Below are 20,724 nucleotides of genomic sequence, written 5' to 3'. Positions count from 1 at the left end.
AAGGTTTGTACGAATATATTTATACACACACACACACACACACACACACACACACACACACACACACACACACACACACATATATATATATATATATATATATATATATATATATATATATATATGAAGAGTTTGGATCCATAACTCCGCTTTAAAGAAAATCAAAAATCATGTTTTTTATTATGTCATCATGTTTTTATTGTATTTTATTGTGCTAGTTAGCTGTATTTTGAGAATAAATAGAGTATAAAGAAACCAAACCGATGTAAATTTGAGTGCATTTTCTTGAATGAATTACTTATTTAGGAAACTGTGTCAATTATCAGTTATAAAACAACAGAGCTGTGAAATAATAAATGAAGATGACTTTTATTATGCACAAATGATACAGAAGTTTAAAGTAATCTGGAGGGGCATCTCTATCTATTGTAAAGACTTTATTAAGTGGGATAGGGTTTCCTTAAATCACTTTAAAATATTGTACGGGACAACAATAAAAATGTTAACGTTTTAATGTTTACATAAGGACTTTTAACACATAAAAGCTCGTTGGTTGCCAAAAGACTCTTATTGTGTAAATTGCTCAGCTACGTCTAGCATGACGTGAGCTCAGCTGTGACCGTGAACAAAAGCTTTGGCAAGTCAAGTTAGAAATGTGATTTAAGGAGAGTTGCAGTGCGTGATTTTTTTCACGCATCAAAACTCTGACGTATCCTTTGTCACTGTAACTGGTGCTCACTGTGAAATCCGTTTGGGGAAATCGTTTCTCCAGATAAACCTTCATCCTCATCCATAACAATGGTAAGTTATTGCTATATCTTGTTTACATCGCACCTAACAGATTTTAACGTATAGAAAACGCTATAAAACAGTCCAATTATTTAGCACGTGCAAATAATGTCAATTCTGCAGTTGTGAGTTGACGTTAGATCATGCTTTCTATTGGCAGTCATGAAATGCAAAAATGCATCGTTAATGGCAAATGCATATGAAGCAGTGTAAATTAAATATCCAACTCCTGCTCATATTATATTATTAAAATAAAGCATTGCTACTTTTAACAGATATTCTCGTTTGTACATGCCGCCACGGTCAAGGACTAGGAAGGGCGCGTGCGGTCAGACGACGCAACGATTACAGTTACTTAATTTACAATATTAGTGTAAAGACCTGTTTGTCTATTTGCCTCATGCATTATGCCTACATGCGCATTTATATATTTATTTTGAAATCAATGTGGCTGTGGGCTTCTTTTGAACAAGGACGTTATTTGTTAATAGTTTATATTTCTCTCATTAATAAGCTTCCTTGCAATCATGACCTCATTCAAATCTGACTAATGTATTCATTACATAAAAACACAACATGAGCAATGCCTTCCAATGGAACCGTGATGTCCAGTCTTATTTGCCTCGGCAGAAGCGACAGTCCATCAACCAAGATAAAGTCTGTGATGATGTCTGAGAGGAGATCAGACCTCAAGACTTATAAGGGGTGCCAGACATTGACTCTGGCTGCTCTGTTCATGGACACAGGTTGTGATACATGCATGGGGTTTAAAGACCGGAATAAATATACTGAGGATTTTCAGACACAATGCATTTAAAATCGACATTGACAAACCGATGAAAAAAATCTTTGTAAGCTTATTAGATGATAGCGACATGTGCGCTTGAGATAGTCTGATTGTTTTTTTCAATGCTTGGTGTGTAGGACGCTAAAGGAAAATGGCATACAGGGATGAGATGAAGTCTGTATCATTTACCCAGTGGAATCCGAGCAAAACCAGGTAAGCAAAATACAGATTCTGCTTCTTGAGCAAAATTGATTACGATATTTGTGTTCTTGGACATGTGCTTGACATTGTTATTCCCTGTATTTAGATGTGCGACTCTACAGTCGGATAAATGCACTCCAGTGAAGCATTAATTAAGCCAAAAGGACCTCATGTCATTTCTGGTAAGTTGTATCTGTTTTGTACAGCTTTTTGGTCTTTGTGCAAACCCAAGGAGCCTAGTATCCTACTAGTATTTTAGAAATCTTGTATTTGAAGATCCAGATTGCATTTCATGTTTAGTATGATATTTATATGTTTTTGAGGGTTTGTCATTTCATGGGATGAAGGTGTTCTCTTAGCAATATTCATGGCCTGATTGTTCTTTAGTCTCTAGATATCTTCACATTTAATAATAAATGCCCTCATTAATATTCTCCAGTCACTCACCACACAATCCCCCTCCTCGCCTCCCCTGTCCTACTGAATGTGTTAATATCTCACAGTCTTGATTGAAGGAATGTTTGGGTTTAGTATCTTGGTTATGTTTAGTATCTGTAACATACTGCATATACTTTCAATTTTATATTTTTTCAATGTTTTCATCAACTTCATGTCAAACTGGAATTTATCGTTGTTCTGGGGCTAGACTGTATAGTAAGAAATCATTTTTGTGGTAATCAAATAATTTTCTGCTGCATGTTATTATAATAAATAATATTACATCACAGCCACAATTTCCTGATGGATAAAATCAAGACATACTCTATATTTTTTTAATAAATATCCAGTTTTGGAATATTGCTTTTATTATTATTACTATAACATATTAGTATTAGTATTAAAAGGGACTGAAAAGGCCCTTTCATGTCAAATTAAGCCCTGAACGGTCCTTTAAATAAGACCTTATTTAAAGATATTAACAAACCATTGTACCTGAGCATCTTCATCATCTCCTCCATCCCACCCCATGCACTGTCATGCATAATCATATTATGCATATTAGTCATACCTCATCTGCATATTAACATGTGGGTGGGGTGTGTCTCATATCTCCTCCCCTTTTCTCCTCCCCTCAGGACTGTGCCTGTATCTCTAGTCACTCACAAGTCCAGTCCATCAGCATAGAGGAGCAGTATGAAGACATCAGCCACCAGGTCTCGGTCAGTATAGTCTCATAGCAGATTGCAGATTTAGTGAGGCTAAGAGTTTAAGGCTAAATTCTGAAATTAAGAATTGGGTCCCAATTTTAGTTTGAATCATGTATGCCTATAATCTATATAAAACAAGCACACATTTCCATATGTTGAAATTTTTTATTTAATTTTTTATAATATTAGAATTTATTATAATGAAAAATTAGGACTGTCAACCGATTAATCGCATCCAGAATAAAGGTTTGTATTGACAAAATATACTGTATGTCTGTGTTCTGTAATAATTTTGTATTTATAAACACATACATGCATATGTTTTTAAGAAAAATATAAAGATTAATAAACATTTATATAAAATTTAAATGGTTGGTAAAAATAATTAAATACAAATAAACATTTCCTAAATATGTATACGTGTTTTTGTGTGTGTTTATGTTAAAAAAATCAAAATTATTATGCGCAGTACACAGACAGTACATAAAACAAATATTTTTTACTAGATGTGGTTAATTGTGATTAATCGTTTGAAAGCCCTATTTAAAATGTAGATTTTCTTAGCATATAGTATAGTATACATAAAATAATATTTAAAATATTAATGAATACTACTAATAAAGTTGTTTGTATGTATGATAACATGCTTCTGTATAATTCATTAAGATTAGCAAAATGAATGATTAAAACTACTATTAAACATTTCAATTTAATTCCACTTCCTCACATTCAAATTGTACTGCTTCCTGTTTGCGATTCGGGAATTTAATCAAAGTTCAAATGATACATTTTAATCTAACAAAAATGGCTGACAAAAATCACGTGACCACTTTCCCCACTCCCATTGGACATTGCCACATCATGTTGCATCAAACTCATCTTGGTTTCCCATGTCGCCCAAGATCACCAACTCTTTCAGTCACTGTGTCGTTGCAAATTATTGTCATTGTGCGGCCCTTTAGGATAAATTCGCTCAGATACGTCAGTGGCTGTCTTACTTTGTTTTATGAGGGACACAACGTTCCTCTAGATGCTTCACAAGTTCTGTTGTGTGTAGCTTTGTTGAGTTGTTGTGATTTCAAACTCTGAGTGGATCCATTGTGTTGGTCATCACAACAGTTTTCTGTTTCGTCCATCTGGAAGAAAGGTCATTTGTTGTCCTTTGGTCAAAAGATACATTTGTGGGCTTACTGTAGAAATTCTCATGCGGCGTAGAGAGACTGTGTTTGTCCTGCATACCTGAGCTGTCCTTGTAGTCCAAAAATGTTTTATTAGTGTTTCTGTCATTTTTATAATGTAGTTTAATGTAAAATGTTTACCCTTTTTCTGTCACTTAGATAATTTTTTGTCAATGTCCTTTGAAGACTTGTATTTGTATTCAGTCTTTGGATGTCTGCTTTTAAATGTCCCGTGTGTCAGCTTTCTGTGTGTGATGTGTCTTTGTTCAGACGTGGACGTGAGTGTTTATGTGTTTGTGTGACAGAACAGTGATGTCTCTGCGTGTTCTCTGTTGACGGCTGACGATGACGTCACAGGTCTTTCCACTGACCCCGCCCACTATCAGCTGCTGTCACATCTGGGTAGGGAGCAACAGACTTTATGCAGTGTTTTGTGTTAACCGTTCCCTACAATGAGTCTCAAACATCCCTGTTTACTATGTTCCTGTATGGTTTATTCTGTGTGTGACATTATATGTGTGTGTGTGTGTGTGTACAGGGCGGGGCTTCAATAACCTCAGTCAGGTGAGCGTGGTGCGTCACACTCCATCCGGTCGGCTGGTGGTGGTGAAAAACACAAATCTGGATGAGTGTACGGAAGATGAGCTCTTGCAGTTGATGGTGTGTACATTCACAACCGAATAGCGAATTGCGGATAGTGTTTTTTTTTACTAATATGTAAAGTATTGTTTTCCATGAATCACTCGGTGTGTTCGTGTTTTATTTGCAGAACGAGGTTTTGTTGTCCAGGCTGTTTCGTCACCCAAATCTTCTAACGTCCAGACTGGTGTTCAGCTCATGCTGTGAGCTGTGGGTTCTGTCTCCGCTCATGAGTTACGGTTCGTGTCCTGTGTCATCGCTGTCTTTGACCTTTTGTAGATCACAGCTACTTGATCCAACGTCCCTCCTGCTTTCAATCAGGTTCTGCAGACTCTCTTCTCAGGGCGTATTTTCCAGATGGAATGAGTGAGTCTCTGATTGCGTATTTAATGTATGGGGTGTTGAAAGGCCTGGAGTACCTGCACCACATGGGATATGTGCACAGGTGAGAATCTGAACGCAGATTCTTGTTTTTATCTTTTCTTCTCTTCTTGTCTCATCTCATTATGAGACGCTTGGTTCCTTTTCTCATTTTCCTTTATTTAGCTCATCTTTTAACTTCTGGGCTTTTATTTGTTTTCATTTAATCATGTATTGATTTCTCATCTGATCCTTTATTCTCATCCCTTCCTAACCTTTCATTTCTCTTCCTGCCTCGTCTTATCTCTTCAGTTCAGGAATGGAAGTCCATTCATATTTATTTGTATAATGCATTTCACGGTACTGCAAAGAAACAGTAAAGCAGCTTTGAAAGACAGTATCAGATTTTTACTACACGATAATTCATGATCACAATATTATCGCAATATATTTTCATTTTCAACATACGTTTTAATAAATAAATATCGAATTCATATTTAATTTAGTTTCTTCTTTTTTTGGCCTGTGAATCACGCTCGTAATACAAGGGAGAGTTTGTAACCTCTTAAAGTAAAATGTTAAGCAAGTGCTGAATAATGACAATATCTGTAGTATTAACACAATATTGAAAACCATAGTTTTTAATATCACGTTTATTGGCAAACCAGTATATTGTGGCACCGATATTTTCCATATCTCATAACCAGAATAGTTTTGTGATGTCAAATTTGGGGGTTGGTGTATTGATTCGAAGCTGACGGGGGTCCTTGCAGGGGTCTGATTCATCTCATGCCGTCTCTTCTGCAGGGGTGTGAAGGCAAGTCACGTGTTGTTGTCGGCAGAGGGTCGTGTGTGCTTGTCAGGACTTCAGAGTGTGTACAGTCTAATGAAGGATGGCAAGAAGATGAGGATGGTGTATGATATGCCTCAGCACAGTCCGTCTCTTCTGCCATGGTTGAGTCCTGAGCTACTGCGACAGGTGAGCACATAACACAGATCCTCAAGAACTCTCAAAATAGACCCAGGCTATGTACAAATTATGCAAGATTATGGTGGATTGTTGTTTTCTCTCCTCGTAAAGGATCTTCATGGCTATGGTGTGAAATCGGACATCTACAGTCTGGGAATCTTGGCTTGTGAGTTGGTCACTGGCCGCGTGCCTTTTCAAGACATGCCGCAGACTCTGGTACCACAATTTTTTCAAAGCCTACACCATCTGCTGTGTTATTGTAAGGGTTTAATGTACTGGAAGGCACTCAACTCACTTTTTCCACAGATGCTGCTCCAGAAGTTAAGGGGGTCTCATTCTTGTCTCCTTGACGTCTCGCCTTACCCACTCGGAGACCTCGGGGCGCTCAAAGTGTCCCGTTCTGGCGTAGATTCGGGTATCGGCGAGAGCGTCGCAACCGGAAGTCTGACTCGTACGGCAACCGCAGAGAGACCCCAGAGCCCCGCCCCCAAAAACCACTCGACCACTCTGCACAACCTGGTCGAACTCTGCCTGCAACAACAGCCTGACAGCAGGTAGTGATACCGAGAGACTGTCCACATTGAATAAAATGAGTTCATGGTCCTTAGTGAATTCCGTGTGTGTGTGTTTTAGGCCCTCAGCAAGCGCTCTCCGCACCCACCCCTTCTTCAGACAGGTAGAACCTTATGTTACTTTTCAACGAATTTACCAATGAATGACATTTTCTCACATTCCGTTTAAAGACAGTTCAACCAAAAATAAAATTTCGGTAATCATTTATTCATCCTTATGCTGTTCAAAACCTGTTTTTGACTCTTTCTTCTGTGGAACACAAAAGAAGATATTTTGAAAAATGTCACTGGTTTTGTGTCCATACAAAGGAAGTCAATGGGGACCAATATTGTTTGGTTAACAACGCCCTTCAAAATATCTTCTTTTGTGTTCTGCAGAAGAAAGGAAGTCATACAGGTTTAGAATGTCATGAGGGGGAGTGAATCAGTTAGTTTTGGATGACCTATCCTTTAAATAGTTTTTTTATTGTGTTCTTTTGATCAGACCCACTGAATGAGCATTGTCAACTTTTGGAAAAACTCATGCTGATTTTTCTTAAGTATGTCTTATGTATTTCGGTGTGTCGTCTAGGTAAAGAAACACACAAGAGACTCCTTCCTCAGTTTGATGTATCCAGCCGTGCCAATGTCCTGCCCTCCAGACACACCTCCATCTGAAACCCCAACAAAGACCTGTAACAGCCCCTCACCCAATGAGCCAGAAGATGAGATGTGGGACTTTTCCTAACCCCCCCTTTAATTCTCACTCCATCCCTAAATATAGCCTTCGAATACAATTACATTTTCTCTTCTAAGACATGGTCACTTTAAATATCGCACAGGTCATCTTAAAGGGATAGTTCATTTAAAAATGTAATATTCAGTCATCATTTATTCATCATTTAGCCTCTGGTTCATAACCATTAAATGACTTTTTCTCATGTGATACAGTGGAAGCCGACATTCTTCAAAATATCTTATATTCTGTTCTATAGGATAAAGTAAGTCAAACAGGTTTGAAATTACATGAGGGTCAGTAAAACATGAAACAATTAATATTTTTTGGGTGAAATATCCCTTTAATTGTTGGCGGAGCTGCTTAGATATCTACAATGATGATTTGCTACGATTCTTATCTGCAAAATTGCAATGTGCAGATGTAAATGTGACCATGCCTTTCATTTAACTGTTTATCCATCATTTAATGTGTTAAAAATGCCTCTACATTTAGTATTTCTAGAATCTGATAGGTATGTCTAATATAAGACTGTAGATCAGTGGTTCTCAGACTTTTTTGATATAAGGCCCCCTTTGTGGGACCCCCCAAATAAAGGGAAGCTTGAAAATTTGATCGAACCAAAAACATATTCACTTTACAATTCTGTAACATTAATTTACTCTTAATTTCTATATTTCATAAAAAAGCACAAAATGTATTCTGGAGCCATCTTGTGACCCCCTGTTTGAGAACCACTGCTGTAGATCAATTATCACCACAAACCTATTTACTGTGATGTATTTACTCTCTTTTAGCTGTGCCAATCTCAACCACTCGGAAAGTTTTGGTTTGTTATACTCTGGGATTTATTTTGCTAATGATGGTTTAGATTCCTCCATCATTGGAATCTGTGTAGAGAATCACTATGCAATATACTTGATCTTCCATTTTCAGTATAACAAGTGCACCTGACATATATCTAATATATAATTGTTTGCATTTTTTTATATACAGAATTACTTCATAAAGATGACAAACAATGTTTAGACATTGTTTGTGACAAACAAAGATGACAAACAAATGCTGATTTAAACATACATGGCATACTACGCCATTGTTCATAACACAATGTAACAAATATTTTCAAAAGTTGTTTTTTGCATAAATTGTTTCTGTTTATAACGTTTAACATGCAGAATACAAAACTCACATATTTTTTCAACATCAACGGTACTCACAAAAACAACAAAAATATTTTCACACATTTTTACATAACGTGTTACATTCAACGGTTTAACATAACGGTTACTAAAAATGAGTCTTTCAAAAATTTAGAAGTGTACATTGGATCGTTTTTGTCTTTTATTCTGTCCTCACGAACCAAGCTCCAGATGTAGTCACCCGTCATCGCTTCATTCCCACTTCCCTTTGCTAAAGACATTTTTAGAATTGTCTGACAGTGACAATTGGAAAATAATTTTTTAAAATTGTTACAGTTTTGTTTATTTGCAATATACCGATGGAAATATTGATATAAGCTCAAAATTAACTTGAGCTTATTATACACTAAAACATTGATGCTACATGAAAATAAATATTATTGCAATAATTAGCACCACAGAATTGTACAAGAACTATAAAACGTTTGCAGGAAAAACAGTTTTTACACTGTGTAATTGCACAATACATACATTTTACATTCAATTTTTTAAGAAATAGCATGCGTCATATACTCCATACTACTAAAAGCAGCACACTTGTATTCCATTCCAGGTATATCCTTACATTAGAGGTATGATCTGACCTTTCTGTTTGATGTTCACAAGTCCACAAGCAGTCTATCGGGTCATGACATCAAATCACTAGATGTGAGTGAAGGCATCAAACTGAGCCATGAGTTTGCATGTGTGTCCTGTAGTGTTTGTGAAGGACGTTCCCTTGTGCCAGTGAATTTTTAAAGAGAGCCTATGTACAGTATTACTGTGTGTGACTGTGAGTATCTCTGTGAAGACACTGCACACGTTTTAATCCTGTGAAGAAAAGCAAACCATCAGTGCTGCACTGTTCGACCCACCCATTAATACTGCCTCAAAAATAAACTGTATGCTCTGAATGGGATTTAAATGAATCCCGGTTGAACTGGTGAACTGAGCAGCTTTAACTGTGACTGATATTCTATTTGCTGAAGACATTTTATGTTTTTTTATGTTACTTGTATGATACATTTAGATTTATGATAAATATATTCTTACCTTGTTTCTTTACTCTTTGGTGACGTGTCATTTCTTTATATTCTACAGACTGTGGCATTTCATAAGTCACAAAAAGTTACATGAAAAAGTTACATCTAAGAGATGAACTGAGAATAGGGCAAATTATGTTAATTTTACGAAGATAAAATAAAAAATGAATGAATAAATGTATACATTAAAAATATTTTCATTTTACTTACTATTCTTATTAATTGATGATTGATTCCTATGATATACAATAATTGATTTTTAAAGATTATATTTATGTACTTCACATAAGCTAATTCATATTTGAATGTATTTTTTATTAAATTTAATTCATTTAAGCTTTTAGAATGCTATTTTTGGTTTATTGATGAAATAACATAAAAATCTTGATCAGTTGCTTTCTCATTTTAGTGTCGCTAAAGTTGAATGTGTAATATTTTGTGGAAAAATTCAATCTGTGAAATGTTTATGGTGTTACAAAAAAGACCAAATATTAACAGCAAACGTTTTAAACTGTACAAATCTTTTTATTTTAAGGGTACTTTCCTGTGTTTTCGTTCTTTGGCCAGTAGAGGGCTGTCATTAATAACATATATTTATTGAGAAAAATAAGAAATATCTTGAAATGTTTTATTTGAACAAAACGTTTATTTGTGTGCAGAATTCTAATAATAACCAAATGACTTTGACCAATGAAAACATTGAAAATTCTTACAAGTTGCAAACTGCGATGGTTTATTCTAACAGTATATATATATATATGTATATATATATATATATATATATACATATATATGGTCAAATGTTGTTGTGTTTTATCTTTTGACTCCGTATGTTCCTAGTGTGCACGTTTTGATGAAAATACGATCTCTTGACAACTGCTGAATTATAAATGAATATTCATTGTGCCAAGGCTTCACCACAACATCATTGGTCATTTCGACAGTTTCGACCACGCCCACTCGCACGGGCTCCACATAGGCAACGGAAAGGAGAGCGTGTTGTCGTAAAACATATAGGAAGCGAAAAAACAACACACATACTGCAGCCCGTATATACGCGCACACACACGCACACACACAGTAAAGCGATCTGGTCCTGAGCTGTCGTATTATAGTCCGATGATAATCGTCATATGAATCCGGGCTGTCAGGCTTTTCTGGTTAGAAAATGAATTGAAAGCCAGTTTGGCTTGTTGACATTTGCGCTTTCACCTCATGCAACATTCCTGGATCAAGCTTCGGGTCAGGACCGAGTTTCGACGAGCTGCTTTTGTTCAGTCAGGTGAGTTAAGAAACGAATGCATTAAAATGATTTATTTTTATTCTTGAATATGCTGTTGCCTTGTATTGTTATTTTGTATTGACTTTAAAGCATAAATGTTCATCTGTAAGGCTTTCGCAAATGAAAATGTGGATCTATACTTTATTTACAGAAGCTACAGCATAGCTGTTATAGCTTACAACACCATTCCCACCACATGATGAAACTGTTCAAAATGAATACATTCACAGAAATAATGTAATGTGAAAATGTCAAGTGCTCGAGTTTGTCATGAAGTTCATGTAACTTGAGATTCTGATGTCAGGTGTGATCAAGTTGGCTTTGTAAACGTGTGGAATCGGTCTGGGATGATGTTTGTTTTAGGAATATGGGTTTTCCTTTTCAAGTCATGCACGTTGCCTTTACTGTCATGTCACACTATCCAAAATCAGGACTGTTTTCACCTCTCTGATGTGTCTGTCCACAGGGTTTAGAGGAATATTTTCAAGATCAAAAAGCTGCTGGTGGAAAACTGCAAGAAACAGGAAGATCACATGGGATTTGGATCATTCACAAGATGGATGTTATTTCACTGGGAATGACTCGACATGGGATTTAACACACTCGGGCTGGATCTGTCATCCACGGATGAATGTGGCATTTGGACAAACTCCTGGCCGGATGTTGACACCATGAGCCATCTGGAATATTAACTGTATCGTTTACTGGAGTATTGCTGCCTACATGCTCACGGCTTGCAGTGCGGAATGGCATCGACCGAGAGGCTGTATGAGGTTTGGATGCTGTACTGTAATAAGGTAAACACGGCATGCAGACTTGTGTGATGGATGGATGTGGTCGGCCTGCATTATGTCTTGCATATCAATGATAAAATAAACTAGCATCTAGAATATATTCTGTGTATTCTGTATATTCTACAATTTTGATATTGTAGTGCACGTGGCTGGTTGGGTCTCCTGGTACACTGTGTTCTGTGTTAGATGCTATAGATTCATTGAGTTTAAGTGGTTGTGAATGTCGTGTCACATGGTTAAGTTTAACTGAAGAAAATCAACCCAAGATAGCTTGACATAATTCAGCACTTACAAAAGGATAGTCATGGCACTGGGATACATTGAAGGTAAAATGGATGGTAAGAGTATGGTACTTTAATGTATACTAAATGTGAATATTAAATACTACATTTTACTATAGAGGAAACGGTTGGATTGTCATTTTACTTTTTACTATGAACAGTAGAATTCTCTCTTTTTATTCAGAGTGGCATAAAACTTCCACTTTTTCTTGACACATCTCTTATTCCACGCCCCATTGAACGATACATCTGGGATAAGTTGTCACAATGAGAACCTCCATTAAACTTGGACTTTTGTGTTCAATCCTTATACTGTACTTACTGAAATACCCTCTTATTGTGACTACCTAACCTTTGGATAACTATCCACATTTTTCACTCTTTTAATGGACATCAATCATAGCGTCAACATTATTTTGTGTCGCCTGCCTGTTGCCATATTGTAAAGTAGCGGTTATTGAGCTAACAGTGATGATTTAGTATTTAGTTCAGGTCACTAAACAAAATAATATTCTCGATAATTATTAGCCTTCAGAAATGTCATAAAACTTTATTGGTTGCCTGTGTTTAAACACTGTAGCAAGTGTAAAGTGTACTTCTAGAGCCCCTTCTAGAGACTCGTCGAAAGTCTCCTAAAAGGTTTCTACTGTAAGAAGTTTTATGAATATAAATACCATTCTCGACTCCGTCCTCATGGCCACGAAAGGGACACGGCACTTAAAATGCTTTGTTCATCAGGTCATTTGAATAAAACATCCGATGAACGGTATGTATATCCAAATGCATAACCTTAAATGCACAAGATTAAGAACTGGAAATTTGAATGAATAATTTGTGCTTCTGTTTGGTGGATAATGCAGAAGGTTACAGCTCGGAGGACACCGTCTTAAAGAGAAAGTTCATCCAAAAATGAAAATTCAGCAATCATTTACTTACATTTCAAATCTGTGTGACTTTCTTTTATCCACAGAACACAAAAGAAGATATTCTGATGATAGTTTGTAACCGAACAGCGCCGGCACCCATTCACTTCTATTGATTGGACACAGAACCAATGCAAGTGTGCATCGGTTAACAACATTCTTCAGAATATCTTCTTTTGTGTTCTGTAGAAGAAAGAAAGCCATACAGTTTTAAATGACAAGATTGTGAGTAAATTGTTTTTTAAACTGGTTTGTTGAAACCACGAGCTAGTCCGTGACATCATTTCCGTCATAGGGCGACACTCATAATCTGGCTTGGTTTAGCTTCAGCTAAAGGCCGAGCTGCAGGAATGACCTTTGCTTCTGTTTATAGTGTCTGCTTTCATACATTAACCAGCCTGTGATCTTGGTGATTCAGCCTGAGGTGATATTTCCTTTTACCACGCTAATGTGTACTGTTTTTAATTGGTGACCTATTGACTTTAAAACGAAAAATAAAGTTTAGCCTGCCTTTCCTTTTCTCTTACTAAACAGATGAAATGTCTATCTGCAGGTTTATAAAATGTAGAGATCAATGCCGCAAAGGGAGGTCAAAAATCTAAACCAATCCTGTGGAATATAAATATTTGGGATGTTATTCTTTGGTCTCCACTGAGAGCCCTCGTGTATGATTCTGACTGTATTCCTGTTGAACTTCCTGTGTAATGAAATGCTTATATATATTTGACCTCTGTTCACCTCCATTTCTAGCTCATCAGTATATTTTGTATGTTTTTGTTTGGTTCAGTAGGAACTGGGGACCTTTGCTTTGTCCGGTCCAGAATCGGGCTTGAGGTTTGTTGCCAACAGAAGATCACGGGTTATGTGTTGGCAACATGTCAGTCAAGGGTTTGAGACTGTTTGCAGACTTGTATCGCATATTTTTGCCTGAAAACAGAAGCCCTGTATGCTGTGAGTTTAGTGTTATGAATAGCTTGCCTGTGTTGCCATTATAAAGGCCCTTTTAACAGGTTATTCAATTAAAGTCTGGAGAGAAAATGTGTGAGCTTGCATGTCAAAAGTCACCACCACAAAATTTGGGAGGCATGGATGATTACCTAGGCGGTCCCTGGGGGTTGCTAGGTGTTTCTTGTGGTTACAGTGCATTGACATGCTGTTGCTAAGGAGTTGCTAGGGTGGTCTGAGTGAATGCTGGGTGGTTTCTTACAAGGCTTGCTACATAAAGCTGATCCCATGTATCTAATCCCATTATCTCACCCTGTGTCTATGATGTTTTAATTCACAATTTGACTTTAATAACCTTGATTATGCTACTATCTGCCTGCTAAAACCCCAATGTATTGTCACCTTAAGAGATGGTTCACCCAAAAATAAAAATCCTGTCAACATTTACTCATCCTCTGGTCATTTCAAACCGGTTTTGCTTTCTTTCTTCTGCAGAAAACAAAAGAAGATAATTTGAAGAATGTTGTTTGCCGAACAACGGCGGCACCCATTGACTTGCATTGTTTTTGTGTCAATACAATAGAAGTGAATGGGGAACTTAATTTTAAAATATCTTCTTTTGTGTTTTGCAGAAGAAAGTCATACAGGTTTGAAATAACAAGAGGATCAATAAATGATGACAGAATTTTCATTCATTTCGTTCACTTAAAAAAAATGTTCCTCAACTCAAAAACCTGCATTATCCAAGGCATCGCAAACACTGCTGAACAGTTCAAACCTTTAAAATTTCACGTTGAGAAAGAAAGGGGAAATAAATCAATTTTTAACCAAATATCTGAAGTTAAATTACCATAAAACTTTTGCTGGTGGTGGCAGAACCTCATTGCCAGTTTACTGTATCGCCTGTAAATGTTAAAATCATCTGATGTCTGTATAAAAACAATGACTATTTAAATGTGGCTAGAATCTCAATGATCCATGGTGGCAGTTTCTCTAAAAATGTCTTTTAAATATGGAAAATCCGACCATCTTTTCTGCCAAAAGACATGAATGCCAGATGGGCACATGCTTTGCTGGCAGATGCGTGAATAAAGGAGAGCTGTTGGGGAAATGCGAAAACAATTATAGGATGGACAGACCGAACGAGGCGTTAACAATGTTTTCCTTTTATATGATCTGTTTGCGTGAGCTGTTAAACAAAAGCTCGGCTGCGTGTTTCCTGGTTACATTCGTGGCCCCGTAAACACACAAACGCCTCATCTGTAAAGATGATTGACTCGCTGTACACACATTCATCTGCTGTGACACCACAACTGTTGTTTTGTGAATGGGAAGAAGCTGCTTGTGTGGTGACCTTTGACCCAGTTTAGACCTATACTTATCCGGGCTCGTACTTAAGTGGAAGCTTTTAAGGGCTCTGCACTATTTATACACGCGTGTAGTACTCATTATATAGACAGCACAGGGAAAGTCATTTTTCTTTGGTTTGTTTCTTTCAGATAGAAATACTGTAAGGAATGCTTCATGATCAGTTGCATTCAGATGTAATCCTTGAATGAACGAAAGCGTTTAGTTGGATGTAGTAACGCTCTAGGATTTCATGATAATTGTATCATACGGAAAAAAGCATGAGCGCAAGCAAAGATGAGGACAGAAGGATATTAAAATACAGTGTGAGAACTTTAGAGACCCAAGATAGTGGCTCATGGGGTGTAAATACGGAGAGACCGAAAAATGTGTTCGCGCGAGAGATTTAAAAGTGTAGTCACTAGGCAGACTTGCGATATCGTACACATACTCCATCTCATCACCATGGCAACATCTGACCCGCATGGGAGCTTGACTTCATGGTGTGAGGGATTATTATAATGTTTGACATCGGAACCACAAACATGTTATAAACCTATTAAACACACGGCAGGACGTGCGAAAGCTGGCTGTCGCCCGGTGTAAACCACGAATGAAGTATGTAGAGCTATCATTAAGCTAGATTTTTTTCCTCCACATTTTAAATGTTTTCTATGGGTGCTTCCCATACATAGCTCGCAAATCTCAAGTTGTATTTCATCCTGATGGGTCGTGTCAAAGTGATCTATTCACTAGGTGGGTTTAACACGACACGAGTCAGTCAAGGCAGGTCACTGTATGATCGTGGAATGCTCATCCAATAATGATGGAGAGAAAAATGGATTCCCCTGGGCTAAGAACGTGCAGTACGGCATGATGCCAAATTCTACTGGAGGTCATTGTTCGTCTCTTTAGAAATCAGCCCTGATGGTTTCATTGTGTGCTTTGAGGCATGAGTTGATAAAAGGTTGACTGGTTTAAATCACCTCACACCCTCACAGCTGGTGAGGGCATCAGGGCGAGGCTGTGCCCGTTCTGAGCTCTAAATAAACAGGGTGTGCCCTCTCCGGCCAGATCCAGACCTCAGCAGACATCTGTGTCTTGCCGTATCAATGGGGCTTTTCATTTGCACCCAAACACAAAGACACAAGTAATGTTTTATGTGCTATTTTGTGATTGGTGGAAGGTCGAAAACGAAAGCGTTGGTTCGAAGGCGTTGTGTGGTTCTCATGTTCCGATAGTCAGTTTATCATGAGTTGTTTTTGGATGTGGACACGCTAACTGTGCGCCTATGATCTCATCGAGAGGAATTTTTTAAGCACTATTTCCTGCTTGAGTTCTTTTATTTGTGGCGTGCCAGTAACACAGCTTAAACATTGACCACACAAATGGCCGCTTTCAGTCAGGTTGCTCTCTAGCCACGTCGCATGTCACATGCAACAAGCATTCTGTCTTCATAAACACACGCATGCAGAACACACACTCAGACGCCGACTCAACCGACTTGTATGTTTAATTCAGGAATCTCGAGCATAATAATCCTGGTGAAAGGGTTTGCTTGTTAGCATTTCTTTCTCGGTCAAGATCACCTCTTTCTGGTATGCTGGAATGTCTCGCAGTTCCTGTCGGTATGCGGACCTGCCTGTTTGTCAGGTGTCATGAAACTGTTATTATCTGACACAGTCAAACACTCGGCTCAAACATTTCAACACACATTAGATAAGTGAATCATGCCTTTCAATTGATGACATTTACATTTAGTCATTTAGATGACATCACTGTGAATCATTTTTTCCATGGTTAATGTTTTCCGCTTTCTTTTTCTCTTTTGTCTAAAACCTGTAGAAGGATCCAGACTATCTGAAGCTCTGGCTGGAGGTCTTCATCGCATCCTATGAGAGATGTCTGGATGTGGACTTCGAGAAACCGGCCACCAGGTAAAGCCAAAAACTCTCGATGTACAGGTGTACATGTCTGAAAGCGAATGGTCACATGACTTCAAGGCCCTCCATACTGTCCACAACAATATTTGAAGGCTCACAATTTTTTACCCAATGAAATATTCCAAAGTTTGGCAGAGCCAGAAAGATGTATATTTGTTAGTTAAAATGAACTTGACTTTAGTTGTTTTATCTTATTTAAATGCTTGTTTTGTCTTCTATTAAATCATTTTAAGTCCTCTTGAGGACCCCTTGGAAGTTTGTTGAGGCCCCTTTTTGAGAAACTGCTACAGCAAACGCATTATTCTTATGACAACCCTTCGTCTTATACAAGGTCCCTCCATTCAGACAGAAGTAACGGTCTGCCATGCCAAGCATCGTTCCCTGTGTCAAAATTGTGCTGAACAAATTAAAAACCATCTAATGCAGTTAATTATTAATCCTCTTCAAATGTGATAACCAGAAACTAAATAAATGGTGCTAAAAACTGGTCCAGAAGTACTTCCTATTTCACAAAAAAATTGGATATAATGTGTGTAATGAAACAGGAAGTGCTTGTTGACCGGCGTTGAACCAGCATTGTTTACGTCATCAAAAGAGGTCTACACTACATATTTTTCAAAACGACATATTAAATCTAACACATGGCAAATACTTGCTGTGTACTTAAATCAAGATTGAGACAAACACAGGCCAGATATATCTGGTTTTTATATCAACAAATTTTGTGCTTGTGTGTCTTTGAGATGAGCTATAGTTAATGTCCTGCTGCAAACGTCACGTTCTGATGCAAGACGAGGGCAATGCAGAGAGAGAATCTGAACGCGTGTGCGCGCTGAAGGATTTATGTGGCTGTGATGTAGTGCGCTGCCTGAGAAAATGACTTTCTGTCTCCCAGCTGTGGTCATGTGATCATGAAGTGCTTAGTCTGTCAGATGATATTACGTAATGCAGTGTGAGCAGAGAGGCGGTCAGGAACGGAGAGAGGGAGAGAGAGATCCGTCTTTGCTCTTTCTCTTCACAGCGTGCCGTTCACACACAAAACACATTCATTCCAGTGCCAGAAGCCAGAAGGGTCCTCACATCCCATAAGACCAACACATTTCTGTCTCTCGCTTTTTGGTGCTGAGAAAAACACACTGTACTGCTCAACCTACTACTGTTCATTCTAGAATTGCCTTTTAACTCCGAGAAATAGTTTCCCCTGTGATCTGTGGAAGAAGGATAGATTTTCATTTACAATTTGATGAACACTAGAACCTATATCCTACCGAAACCACGTGATAGATTTGTGACTGAACATCTGCTCCTCCACTTCTGGATTTTTTATCTCATGTGCCACTTTCAATTATGACACATGTGAGAGCAAAACGTGTTTGTCTCTTGCTATTTTTGTCACAGGAGTTCTGTCATGTCTGGCGAACTGTAATGTCAACCGCCTTATAGTTTTAATTCGAAGCTAGGATGCATGCATCAATTGTGAACATTTAGTTTTATTATTTGAGCATGAAGATGCCTCACAGAGTACCTAGAAACTACTTTTTTCAATTAAAGGAGTATTTAGTGTGTAAACCAATTTATTTATTTGTGGAATACATTATTTTAATGTTATAAACAGATATGTGTTATATATATATATATATATATATATAGGTGTGTTTTATGTGACTGTGTGTGTCATGCGCACTGCAGGTTGGAGGACACGCCCCCTGTCTTGTCACTGCTCCCTGACAACATCCTGCAGGTCTTGCGTCTGCAGCTGCTGCAGTGTGTGCAGAAAGCATCCGAGGGTCTGGAGGCCGAGCAGCAGACACTGGCTCTACTGCTGCTCAAGTTCCTCATCGTCATCTGCAGGTCAGATATCACTTGTCCCCAATATTTTGAATTCAGATACCAAGCTCAACCGCTAGATGCCCCATACGGTTTCTTTAAATGCGTCTAAACTACAGGACCCATTCAACAAATTGTTCATTTAATAAAATTAACATGCAACAAAATTCAACAAATCATTTATTTAATACAAATTATTATACAATAAAATAATAATATAAATTAATATTTACTTAAATTAAATATAAATATATAACGGCTTGTCTAGCTTTAAAAAACCGACACAGGAAGTTGTTCTGGACCGGCGTTGGACCAGCTTTGTTTACATCTTTCAAAGTGGTCAATTCATTACCAGAAATGCATTACCAGGTTCATGTTCTTTTTTTCTGGAAACACTGATGGTTGATTTGCTTAGATAAATTGACTTTAATCCGACCTGAGGGCAAATGAGAATTACTTTCACAGTCAACCATTGGGTCTAGAATGAGATTGTGTGTGATCGTTTCATCAGTTTCTCACATGCACACAGTGTTACGTAAATACCTATGTAATGTTTGGTCACGTTACACAAGTAAAGCAAAGCTAAACGGTTCAGTTCTAGGGCCTTATCGTACATCGGGCGCAAGGAGCCCAGCAAGTGTTTTTGCTAGTTTCAGCCCGACGCAGATCAAATTTTCCTGTCCTGTGCCGCGTTGTTTAAATAGCAAATGCATTTACGCTCATTTGTGCTCCCATCGGCGTGTTGCTCTAGAAAAGAGGTGTGCTCAGGTGCATTGTTGGCGCATTGCTATTTTGAGAAAAAGAAAATAGACTGCACCATAGACGCAATATTGTTTTAGTTATTTAAAGAGCGGGTTAGGAATATGCGCCTATAGGCGGTTGCACAGCGCTCGTACATTCTGCTTATTACACACAGATGGACGCGCAGAAGCACACAATAATGACAAATATTTATAGAAATGAATTACAATGTAAAAGATTATTATTGTGGACATAAAGATACAAATCTGTCTATTCCTTTAATGGTCTGCTTGCGCGCTTTAACCTCTCACACAAGGAGGCGCGTTTCCTTTCTGGAGAAGTGTCTGATTTTCCGAATTCCGCCGTGTAAATAGCGAAATCCTCCATGACGCGAGCGCAACTGGCTCTTAAAGGGAAAGGAAGATGACACTGATTGGTTTATTGCACGTAACGCCCAAAAATCTGGATAACCAGTTTAGACCATGTGCCCAGGCGCGCCGGCCGTTTTCCCGCCGTTAAATTAGCAAATGTGGATTCGGACGTGCCCTGAGTTCTCTTTAAACCATGCGCTTAGATCGTGAACTTACCCCTACCGTCATGCTACTGAAAACAATAGTGCCACTGTTAGTAAAGGGATAGTTCTCCCAAAAATAGTTCACCCCCACTTTGTCATTTTAAACCTGTATGGCTTTATTTCATCTGCAGAACGCAAAGACGACATTTTGAAGAATGTCAGAAACAGAAAAAACGTTGGTCCCCAATGACTAGCATTGGTTTTGTGTCCACACAATAGAATCAATGGGCACCAACTGTTTTTGGTTAGCAACATTCCTAAAAACAGTTTCTTTTGTGTTTTGCAGAAGAAAGTCACACAGGTTTAAAATGTCAAAAGGGTGAGTAAATAATGACAGAAATTTTAGGTGAACTATTTCTTTCGTTCTCTTGTACACTAGTGAGTTCAGGCGAGCAGTGTACAGGATACAGTTTGGTTTGTGGTACAGGTCACGGCTGGGGCAATATGTCATCTATCAAGTGTTTTACTTTAGTGTCGCCAGTTA

The 20,724-nt window shown here is 37.9% G+C and overlaps 2 protein-coding genes across 3 annotated transcripts in view; both read left to right on the top strand.

Moving 5' to 3' along the window:
* The first annotated feature begins 566 nt into the window (after positions 1 to 566).
* stradb (STE20 related adaptor beta) lies at positions 567 to 9,604 on the top strand. Its single transcript, XM_079460150.1, has 13 exons — positions 567 to 801; positions 1,714 to 1,789; positions 1,884 to 1,959; positions 2,854 to 2,937; positions 4,409 to 4,505; positions 4,642 to 4,763; positions 4,873 to 4,981; positions 5,064 to 5,187; positions 5,910 to 6,081; positions 6,184 to 6,288; positions 6,379 to 6,626; positions 6,706 to 6,748; positions 7,216 to 9,604. The coding sequence occupies exons 3-13, from the start codon at positions 1,948 to 1,950 to the stop codon at positions 7,369 to 7,371; spliced, it is 1,272 nt and encodes a 423-aa protein (XP_079316276.1). The 5' UTR covers positions 567 to 801; positions 1,714 to 1,789; positions 1,884 to 1,947; the 3' UTR covers positions 7,372 to 9,604.
* Positions 9,605 to 10,584: 980 nt separating this feature from the next.
* The window catches only part of nbeal1 (neurobeachin-like 1), a 39,212-nt gene continuing 29,072 nt past the window's right edge, over positions 10,585 to 20,724 (top strand). For both annotated transcript variants that reach the window (XM_079461101.1, XM_079461100.1), the window contains exons 1-4: positions 10,585 to 10,865; positions 11,332 to 11,662; positions 17,001 to 17,092; positions 18,788 to 18,949. In XM_079461101.1, the coding sequence (XP_079317227.1) occupies positions 11,612 to 11,662; positions 17,001 to 17,092; positions 18,788 to 18,949 (305 nt within the window). In that variant the 5' untranslated portion in view covers positions 10,585 to 10,865; positions 11,332 to 11,611. The remainder of the gene's footprint in view (positions 10,866 to 11,331; positions 11,663 to 17,000; positions 17,093 to 18,787; positions 18,950 to 20,724) is intronic.

The sequence above is a fragment of the Barbatula barbatula genome, assembly GCF_947034865.1.
Source record: "Barbatula barbatula genome assembly, chromosome: 7".
Lineage (NCBI taxonomy): Eukaryota > Metazoa > Chordata > Actinopteri > Cypriniformes > Nemacheilidae > Barbatula > Barbatula barbatula.
This window is presented reverse-complemented; position numbering and strand designations above follow the sequence as displayed.